The sequence below is a fragment of the Manacus candei genome, unplaced genomic scaffold (assembly GCF_025592945.1).
Source record: "Manacus candei isolate 608988 ecotype Guabito, Panama unplaced genomic scaffold, ASM2559294v1 h1tg000073l, whole genome shotgun sequence".
In the NCBI taxonomy this organism is placed as follows: domain Eukaryota; kingdom Metazoa; phylum Chordata; class Aves; order Passeriformes; family Pipridae; genus Manacus; species Manacus candei.
In genome coordinates, this window is record NW_026138121.1 from 3,246,697 (window position 1) to 3,257,269 (window position 10,573).

The 10,573-nt window shown below is 51.6% G+C and overlaps 1 protein-coding gene across 1 annotated transcript; it reads left to right on the plus strand.

The window, feature by feature from the left end:
- Positions 1 to 9,092: 9,092 nt before the first annotated feature.
- On the plus strand, positions 9,093 to 10,238 carry G0S2 (G0/G1 switch 2). Its single transcript, XM_051808693.1, has 2 exons — positions 9,093 to 9,216; positions 9,579 to 10,238. The coding sequence occupies exon 2, from the start codon at positions 9,643 to 9,645 to the stop codon at positions 9,961 to 9,963; it is 321 nt and encodes a 106-aa protein (XP_051664653.1). The 5' UTR covers positions 9,093 to 9,216; positions 9,579 to 9,642; the 3' UTR covers positions 9,964 to 10,238.
- Positions 10,239 to 10,573: the final 335 nt, after the last annotated feature.

Genomic DNA, 10,573 nt, shown 5'->3' on the forward strand with positions numbered 1-10,573 from the left:
TACCTTGATGTGTCCTTTCCTCCTTCCCCTAGACTTGCCAAAGCAAGGTTAAACCTGGAATTTCAGGCCCTACAAGTTCAAACAAGAACAAAAAGCAATTATGGGTTGAGTAGTGCAGATCAATAAAAGCAGGAAAGGAAAAAATCAGCTGTGAACAGGTTGGTGCTCAGGGATAGCATGGCTTGGGCAGGGGGTCCCTGCCAGCCCTGTGTCCCTGATGGGACAGGATGAGGCTGGAATGCTGCTCCAGGCTGTTCTCTGTCTATGTTACCATGGACAGTGTTGTCCTGAGTACCAGGGAGTGAATGCACATCAAGGCAGTGGAGCTGGCTGGATACAGAGGAGAGAAGGGTAAAACTGCACCACAAAAAATGAAAGGATTGGAACAGTCTGGGATCAGTGGGAGGAACAAGAGAGATGCTCACAGGACTCCCAGTGCTTCCTCAGTTCAGCCTGTGCTAACCTGTGATGAGCTGTGTCAGAGCCCACAGACCTCCGAGGGCTGGGCCAGACATTCCCTGGAAAACAAATAATATCATCTCCTGCAGGAAATCATGCTCTGAGTCATGGGACATACCCTGCCCAGACGTGGTGTTAGGGGTCACTGCTCTGCAGGAAGCACCTTCTCCAGGACAAGATCACCACCAGCTCCTGAGGAGCTCCTGCTCCCCACCTCAGTCCTGGAGCTGCTGCCTCCTCGTGCCCTGCAGTGTTCATGTGAGAGGGATAATCTGAGCTCCTGCTCTGTGGGGCACGTGTGTGACCTGCCAAGCAGGTTCTCTATCCCTTCCCAGCTCATCAGAGGCAGAAAAGCTCCACCTCAGGTCATCCTGTGCCCATGCAGTGGGCTGGCAGGGACACGCTTTACAGGACACAGCCCGTGCCACACTGGCACCAATCAAGGTTTTAAGTTTCAAGTGGAAAAAAGTCCCAGCATCAGGTACAGAAATGCATCACAGCCAGCTGTTTGAAAGCTAATCTCCCTCTAAAAACCTGTGGGGGTGCAGAACAGCCCTGCCAGCTGGGGACACGAGTGTCAGCCGGTGTCACAAAGTCACACCCTGCAGTAACACCAGGCTAACACCTGCCCAGCCTCTGCTCTTAGGATTAGGGTCCTCAGCTGGCCAGGCAGCCCGAGCCCTGCTGCCTGAGCAGGCACATTCCCAACACTTTCCAGGCCTCAGGGATGGAGCAGGGGGAGCTGTGGGGGAGGAAGGAACTGTGGGCTCACCATCCCCTGCAGCTCCCCGGGTGCTGCACCCAGGGTGACCTCAGGACCAGACACCCAGGTGGTGGCAGCCAAGGTGCAAAAGGATGTGACTCCTGCATGAGTAGCTTTGTTTTCCTTCCTGCCATCTGACATCCAGATTAAAGGCACGTGACTACTCCCTTGGGAGCTTTTCCAAGGATACCATCCCAGATCAGCAGCTTTGATTCAGCTGCTGAGGTGTGATACCAGTTAGTCAGCACTGACCGGTCTGGAATCATCATATTTGATTAGTTTTTAACTTCTCTCTCTCTCTGGAGTTCAGAGGAACACAAAAGAAGCTGAAAATCAGAGGCAGAGCACTGCATAAAGAACACTTAATCCCTTGAAATGCAAAACCTCCATTAAGGAAAAAAGATGGATTGAGGATGAATTTATAGTTCAAGCATAAAAAAATTGAACAGCACTTAATGCTGCTGGTACATTTTTCATTAAAGGATTAACAAATGCCTGAAACACAAGTCCTGACAGCACATTCAAATGGAAAAAATCAGGGAGAAAGATGATTTGCTTGGTGATGCTGAGCAGAATCTTGGCACAGGGCAGGGCAGACTCCAAAGTCCCAGTCCCCTCCAGGCTCTGACTTCCCAGAGCTGGGATGAAACCTCACATCATTAGAGCAGGTACAACCTGTCTGTGTCCTGTCAGGTGCCTGCAAACCTTCGTGGGAAAAACCTGGAATGGGGTACAGGACCTGGAGCCAGAAGCACTGAAGCTGCACGGGAAGAGGGAAACCTGGGAAGCTTTTTCCAGGGGTAAGAAATGCTCTTCCGTGTTGTAACTTTTTGGCAACTCTCTCAATTGCAAGACTACTGATATCAGCAATAAAACAGGTTTTTCTTTACCTAGATTTTTTTATTTCCCACCTTAATTAAAACCTGACCAGGAAACAACCTCCTCATTCCAGCACAGATGATTTAAAACACCAACTTTAATAATTACCATGATTTCTTTTAAAAGCGTCTCAGGAATTTCTAATGAAATTCCAATTCAACCCTACACCTGCTCTGAAAGCAAATAAAACTTTGAACCCAAACCCAACTGACCTACTTTAGGTTTAAATTCAAATAACCCTGGGAGCTGGTTCCAAAGGGCAGAGGCCCTTTGACCCGTCCTGCTGCTGCCTCTCTTTGCAGCCCTGGGGGCAGCCCTGCCATGGAATCAGAATGTCCTCAGCTGGAAGGAACCCACAAGGGAGCCAGTCCAACTCCTGGTCCTGCACAGACACCCCAAAATCCCACCCTGTCACTGGGAGCATTGTCTAAACACCCCTTGAGCTCTGGCAGCCTTGGGGCTGTGCCCACTGCCCTGGGGAGCCTGTTCAGTGCCCAAACACACTCTGGGGGAAGAATCTTTTCCCAATATCCAACCTAAACCCCTCCTGACACAGCTCCAGCCCCTCCCTGGGGTTCTGTCCCTGGTCACAGAGAGCAGAGATTGGAGCTGCCCCTCTGAGGAAGCTGCAGCCCCCAGTGAGGTCTGACCTCCATCTCCTCTCCAGGATGAACCCAGAGAAAGTCATTACCACCCCATGAAGATCCTCACACCAACTACATCACGAACTCTTCAACATTCTATTACAATTAATATTTTTCACTGTGCAAATGTAGGAGCAAATCAAGTGTAAGCATACAAGTGTGAAAACTAAGGAAGACCCTGACTTGGGCTCACAGAAGGGGTCAGCTCTTCCTGGCACAGCAGCACAGGACCTGCTAGATGCTGCCTGCAGCCAGCCAGATGCTGCAGGGCAGCTGATCTGGGCAAGGCAGTCACCCCAAACCCCAGGAAAGGCAGGACCAGCTCTCCTGAAGGAGCTCACACAACGCTCAGGATTTGCCCCTAAATTGGATTTTCCTTTTCTCCCCACCAGCTCATTTCCATAGCCGGTGGAGTTCCACGTGCCCTGACTCGTGCTGGGTCAGCACAAGATGCCTCATGGAGCTGGAGGGTCTGTGGCCCCCACCCCCTGGCACAGCCCTCCCCGGGCACACAGTGACACGGTGCAGAGCTGGCAGGGCCAGGGGCTGGGCTGCCTGCCCACTTTCCACCAGGAGCTTGATAAAACTATCCTTGCAGGGGGAGGACATCGTTATTTTTGTCATGTCCCCGTTTTCTAAACGGGAAAATATTCCACTAGGAAAGCATGCAGCTCCCCTCTGGGGGATTTTGGAGTAAACAGTGGAAAGAAGGGGGCTCTGTATCCCTGCTGCCAGCCCTCAGCACAGCAACCCTGCCCCCCCCCTGCGACATCAGCCTCGGGAAATTTAAACTAATGGGTCATTTAGGAGCCTCTGTTAAGCCGTGGATCCTCCTTAACACCGCAAGTGTGACAGAAGTGAAGGACACGCTGTTTTCTGCTCCTGGTTGCCACTTGTTGCTCCCCCCCAGCTGCTGGAATTAAAACAAGGCACTCGCTGTGCACGGGGTTCGACTCGCTGGAATTCAAACAAGGGCCTCGCTGTGCACAGGGTTTGACCTGCTCAGGTAAAACACGGTGTTTTGTCCCACCTTTGCTCCCCTCCCTGGTTGGTGCATCAGCCCCTCGTCCCAGACCACCCTGTGGAGCTCGGGCTCGTCACAGCCAAGGTCCAGCAGTGCCTGACCCTTGCCCACACGCAGACATGTGGAAGATGAAGCAACACACCTTTCCACCTCAGCTGTGTTCCCACCAAGACCACTGAGATGCCACTGTCGTTTTGGGAGATGACACCAGGAGGCAAAGGTCAGCTCAGCATTTTAAGTTCCCCTCCATGACTCTGCAAAACCCCAGAGTCACCCCGGGCTGGTGAGAAGGGACCTCCCATGGCCATTGAGACCAGGGTGTCCCTTGGGGTGGACTAGGTCAGGGTGGGCCCCTGGTTCAGAAGTCTTGCACAAAAGCACTCTGCTAACGATGCTTGAATGTCTTCCCCCCAGGTAAACAATATTAGGTGAAGAAAAATAAAATTTGGATTCACAATTCGGGTTGAGACAAGAGACCAGGCTGGCTGGAAGAGCACCTGGGTGCAAAACCACGTGGCAGCATCGGGCACCAAGCACCAGAATCCCTGTGGCTGTTCCTCTGTGACATCTCCAGGGCAGCTCAGTCCTGCAGACAGCCCAGCAGAGCAGGCCCCCACGGTGCCCAGGTCACCAGGGCTGAGTCACGGGGCCATGTCCCACCCCACACCCCACACCCCACACCGACCTGCCTGCCCTCTGCCCGTCACAGCCCGTGGGGAGGCTCCTCTCTGCCCACACACCAAGCAGGCACACAGTGCTTCAGTACAGTGGGAACTGCCAGGGCAAGGAAACCAAAATTTTGTCATTTTATTCATTTTTAATAGGGACAGATCCTTAATCGGGCTTGCTGGGCTTTGGGGTTTCCTTTTTCTTTTTACATCCCTCTTTCTCTCTCGAGTGTTTCAGGGCGGCAACGCCTACAGCACATTTGTGCCTGGGGGTGTCAACCACCCTGCAGATCCCTTGGAGCTTCATATGGGGATGTTCTGGCAGCAGGGGCTGGCCCCTTTCCCTTCCAGCACCTCCCAGCCCCTCTCCTGGCAGATCTCCTGCCCTCTGAGCCCCCAACACGCACCCGCGGCGTGCCCGGCGCCTGCCGTGCCCCTGCCCTGCACTGGCAGCTGCTCGTGGCCACAGCGCCAGCACAGAGCTCTGTGACAGCCAAGGGACACTGTCCTGTGTCCCTGAAACAGGAGCTGAGCCACCTGAAACCTCTCCAGAGCTGGGAATGCTCCCTGCTCCTCTCCTCCTGCACGTCCACCCCCAGCCAGGGCAGAGCTGCCGGTGCTCCCGTTCCCCAGGAGCATCACCGAGATTATCCCAGTGAGAAACGAGCCATGCCAGGAGGGGACTTAAATTTGGGCTGCTGCAGGCAGAGACACCCAGATGACACAGCACAGCATCACCTGCACCCTCCAGAGCAATTCCAAAGCAGCTTTTCCCGGGCTGGTGGCTCCGGATGAGCTCGGAGGTGCAAAGCCGGCGAGCGGAGCTGGGCTGTGGAGCATCATCTCCCCGAGCCCTCACACATCTCAGCCTCCCCTGTCCAGCAACATTTGGGTCAAGCCTCAAGTGCTTACCCTGCTTTGGAAATTCAGGCAGAGCCCTTCCTCCAGATGACGTTATACTCATGCAGTTCTCCGGGCCACAAAGCCTGGTTTAAGTTGCGATTAAACCCGACAACCTCCCTGTGCAGACTCTCCTAAATAAGATTGGGAACAGCTAAAATTAGTCTAATTTAGTTTAGTCATTAATCCTTTTATCCACACTTGATCCAATTTAAATGTCCACACCACGAGCTTGCACAGAGTTCAGTTGCCGAAATTTAAAACGAAATTGAATTAAATATTGTTTAATTAGATCAGCACAATCTGAGTGCTGCTCTAAGAGGTGTTTGCCACAGATGATTATCAGCTACTTGGTTAATGCTCCAAGTTATCCTGAGCTCTGTGCTCTCCTGACAGCTCAAGCTCTCAGTACTTCAGGATTGCATGGACATCTCCATTGGTATTTAATGAATAAAAATACCCTTCCCAGCCCTCAGGTTGGAAAAGCGGCTTTCAAACACAAGGTTCGGGAGGCAAATAAAACCCTGCCTGGAAAAAAAAGGGAAAAAAGCAAACAAAAAACCTTTTTTAGGTGAAATGTCACGATTCCAACACTTCCCACTGACCTTTGTTTCTGGGACTGGGACAGCCCAGACACTGGAGTTGAGCAGGGCCAGGGCAGCTCTCACCTCTCATCTCTTGGAGCTGGGAGGAGACAGCACATCTTACCCCCCAAAAAGCCAGTGGGGAGAACAGTAACCTTGAACTTTCCCTGTCTAATTGCTGTGCCCTCCAGCTATCTTCTCTGCAATGGCCATTTTTCTAAGCTTTGCAGAAGAGAAAAAAACCCACAGCCCGAATGCAGGAATCAGCTGCAACCTTGGCTGCCAAGTTGGCAGGGGAGATAAGGACCTTTTATTTAAAGAAAAAAAAAAAACCCAGACGCTGAGGAGGGAAAGACGAGTCTTTAGCAACTTTTACAGCCAGTCTTGCAATGCAATTTCCTAAGCACATTCAAAACTTGTAAAAAAACCCCAAGTTTTCACCGGCAGTGTTTCCTCAGAGCTCTCTGCTCGCCGTGGGGGCGGGGGAAGCCTCCAGCCTCCCTCGGACGTGCGGGATGTGAGGAGCCAGGGCTGACTCACTGCTCCACACATACCCACGGCACAGCTCAGCAAAGAGGGAAAGGAAAGGGGAAAACCACCAAATTGAAGGACCACGTCCCTTTTCGAGGCGGGTCAGCACTGCCCACACCCCCCCGGGCAGGGGACCGAGGGCTGTGTGGAGCACCAAAGCCTGGGGAAGTGGGGAGGAAGGCAGCTTGACCCTCACCCAGTTTGGAATTGTGACCCCAACACAGGCCAGACTTCAGGCTGGTTTTCATTGTAGAATCAGAGAACAGTTTAGGCTGGAAGGAACCCTAAAGATCACCTAGTCCAACCCTTAGGAGCCACTTTGGTTGCTTTAGGGCAGAATTGGGGCGATATCACCCTGTAAGGAAAGTGTTCAAATCCTCCAGCAAAAGGCATCTGACTAAATAACACACCTTCCAGCAATTCCCATCTTCCTCAGAGCTCTATTCTGCCCCTTTCTCAAGCTCAAGAGACAAACCAGTGCTCAGCCTCAGCCATGGCACCAGTGATGCTGCAGGGGCAGGAAGGGGAAACACGGCACCAGCCACTCACGTCACGAGTTATTCCCGTCACAGAGAGGTTTCCTCGGCGTGGGCTGAGATAAAACCCAGCTCAGAGTTATCAAACCCACGTTCCCTGTGCCACAGGCCCTCTTTTCCACTCCCTGGTTGGAGGACAAGCCCCCCTTTGGCTCCAGCTTGCTTTGGGGGCTGTCTGCCACCCTTTGAGGGTTTACAAACACCCCCCAGGAGGTGCAGCCTCCTTTAGAGCATCCTTTGAAGGCTCCCTCTGAGCTTTCCCTCTTTCCACGTACACCAACTCCTCCCTAAAATTCCTGCTATCACATCAGCTCATATTTTAATTTCTATGTCCTGTCCTGGCAGAGCAATTCTCATCATCTCAGCCAGAAATCTGTCCAGTGTCCACCATCTGCTCTGTGAAATCAGAAGCTGTAAATCCCAACAAATTCTTGTGGCTTTAGCAACTCCCTAAGGGCAGCAGCTGCTGAGATGTGTATGGAATAGATATGATTCCTCCAGGCAGAGCAGCACCTGAGCACGGATGGAGCCTGCAGAGGGAGCAGATGATGATGGTGGTGATGCAACGTGCTGGGAGGGATTGATGCAACACTCCTGGCAGCAGTCCAGGGAAGCAGTGTGACAGCACGGCCTCCTGCTTCTCCCCAGAATGGAAACAGCCCCGGCCTCCAGCTAAATCACAAGGAGTGACACAACAGAGTGCCACAGAGCTCCAGCAGCAAGTGTAAGAAAAGTGAAAAACAGGGGTTTAACAGGCTGATGTAACTTTTACTAACTCAGAAAATTCCAATTGTTGCTATTTCTAAGAAATAAGGTGCTGCCACACACTGCAGCCATCACCTGCTGATGGCTGTCTCTGCCAGGAACCACCTCTAGAAACCTTTAAGAAACACCTTCACACCTTGGCCTGGGTAACACCTTTGCTCTCCTTCACTATGGCATTTTTTAACCCATTTCACCCCAAGAAAAAAGAGCAAGGCAGAGATATCCACTGTGCTGAATTGACTGTGCACAGACCCAAGCCCCAGATCCAAACCCTGCCATATTTTAGGAGCTCAGGACACAGATCCTCTCTCACTCACTCCAAGTACCAGCTCAATAAAGTTTCTATTATCATATTAAATATTTCTTGCAGAAGCAGCTATGGAGCAGCACAGCAAGTGAGACAACAGAAACAGATACCTCATGTTGGAATTGGACTTTGGGATAATTATTTTTTGAGGGGAGGGAGGAGGAACATCAACGAGTTTTGTGAAAGAAAAAAAGGAGGAACAGAAGGAGGAATAGAGGGAGAAATAGAGGGAGAGAGGGAGATAGAGAGGGAGAAGGTAAGAAGAAGGAAAAATAGAAGGACAAGGTAAAAAGAAGAAAAAATAGAAGAAGATAAAAAGAAAAAAATAGAAGGAGAAGGTAAGAAGAAGGAAAAATAGAAGGAGAAGTAAAAGAAGTAAAATAGAAGAAGGTAGAGAGAAAAAATAGAAGGAGAAGGTAAAAAGAAGAAAAATAGAAGAAGGTAAAAAGAAAAAAAGGAGAAGGTAAAAAGAAAAAATATAAGGAGAAGGTACAAAGAAAAAACAGGAGAAAGTAAAAAAGAAAAAGTAGAAAGAGAAGGTAAGAAGAAGAAAAAATAGAAGGAGAAGATAAAAAGAAGAAAAATAGAAAAAGGTAGAAAGAAGAAATAGAAAGAGCAGGTAAAAAGAAGGAAAAATAGAAGGTAAAAAGAAAAAATAAAAGGAGAAGGTAAAAAGAAAAACTGAAGGAGAAATTAAAAAGAAGAAATTACAGAAGGTAAAAAAATAGGAGATGGTAAAAGAAAAAATAGAAGAAATTTTTAAGAAAAAAAAGAAAAAGGAGGAAAAAATAAACAAATAAAAACAAATAAATGAGGCAAAATAAGAACTAGGGGGAAAAAAAAAACCAAAAAAAAAACCCCAAAAAAACCAGAAGAAGACTATTTTTCCCCCGTCTGGCCGGATTAAGGGCAGGAGCTGCCAAGCGGCAGGGGGGGGTTGGCCCGCACTCGGGGCACGGTGCCCGCCCCGCCCGGCCCCGCCCGCCCCACGGGCCATATAAGGCGGCGGCGGCGGGTGCGGGCAGGGCAGCAGCTGCTGAGCGGAGCGGCCCCCGCAGCTCGGAACAACCCAGAACAGCCCGGCCCCGCAGCCAAAAACCAGCGCAGCGCTCCCCACCCTCATCCTGGCCCCGCACAGCAGCACCGCCGCCTCTGGGTAAGGGGGAGCAGTGGGATGCCAGGGGGAATGGGATGCCACCGGGAGTGGGATGCCAGGGGGAGTGGGATGCCGCGGGGAATGGGATGCCGCGGGGAATGGGATGCCGGGGGGAATGGGATGCCACCGGGAGTGGGATGCGGGGTTGCCGTGATCCACCTGGATCTCCCATCTCAGGGGCTGCCCTGCCGGGCAGTGCCACCAGCACCGCGGGCACGCCGGGGATGCGTTTTCCTGCAGCGAACCCTCAGCAAAAATCCCAAATTCCCCGCTGAAAGCAGCGCTGGGGGGTCTGCGGGGAGCTCGGGCTCTGGCACCGCAGCAGCTGGATTTAACTCATGTCCTTCTCTCTTCTCTTGCAGAACCGACATCTAAACCCGCTGCAAAAAAAAAAAAAAAAACAAAAAAAAAAAAACACCCGCAGAAATGGAAACCATGCACGAGCTGATCCCCTTCGCCAAGGAAATGCTGAGCCAGAAGCCCAACAGGAAGATGGTCAAGCTGTACATGCTGGGCAGCGTGCTGGCCTTCTTCGGGGTGGTCATCGGGCTGGTGGAGACCGTGTGCAGCCCCTTCAGCTCCGAGGGCAGGCTAGAGGAAGAGGAGGAGGAAGAGAAGAAGAAGAAGAAACCTGCCGCGACGCGAGGGCAAAGGCTCCCCCAGAAACGGGAGGATTTGCTCCTGGACAAGGGCAAGACGCCGGGGGCGGTGCAGAGAGCCCTGGTGACCAGGCTGCACGCCTCGTAGGGACCCGCCGAGCTGCCTGCTGAGCAACCGAGCACGGAGACTCTGCTGCCCCGGCCTCCCTGGTGGTGGTTCCAGCACGAAGAGAGAGAGAGAGAAGGCTTGGCTGAAGGAGACTTGAGAGGAGAGAAGGGTTTTATTTGCTGCTGTGCAGCAGTGGGGGAAAAAATACCTTTTGTTGGTATAAACCTGTGCCAAGATGCACAGCATGGTTTCTTATTTTTATTACAGATGCATTTTACACCCTTTTGCAAGATCAATAAATATTTTATATGGTACCCAGTGCTCTCTTGCTGCGTTTATTTTATCTTTTAGTGGTTTTACTCACTTCTGGCTCCTTTCAGGTGGCAGCTGGGGGAATCCAGAGAGTAATGAAGGGGCTGCACCCTCTCAGTAAAGTCCCCCCAGTGAGGCTGCTCTGGGGCCAAGGGGGTCAGTGTGTCTGTACTCCTGGCAGCTGCTCCCTTCCAAAACGAGCCAGCTGGGGAGGAGGTGGCATTTGTGTCACATGGGTGACAAACATGCCCTAAGCTGGAGGTGGGGTTGTATTTCAGGGGGTTATTTGGGTTCAGTGGCACGGATTCACGTCTCTGTCATGGCCATGGGTTTACAG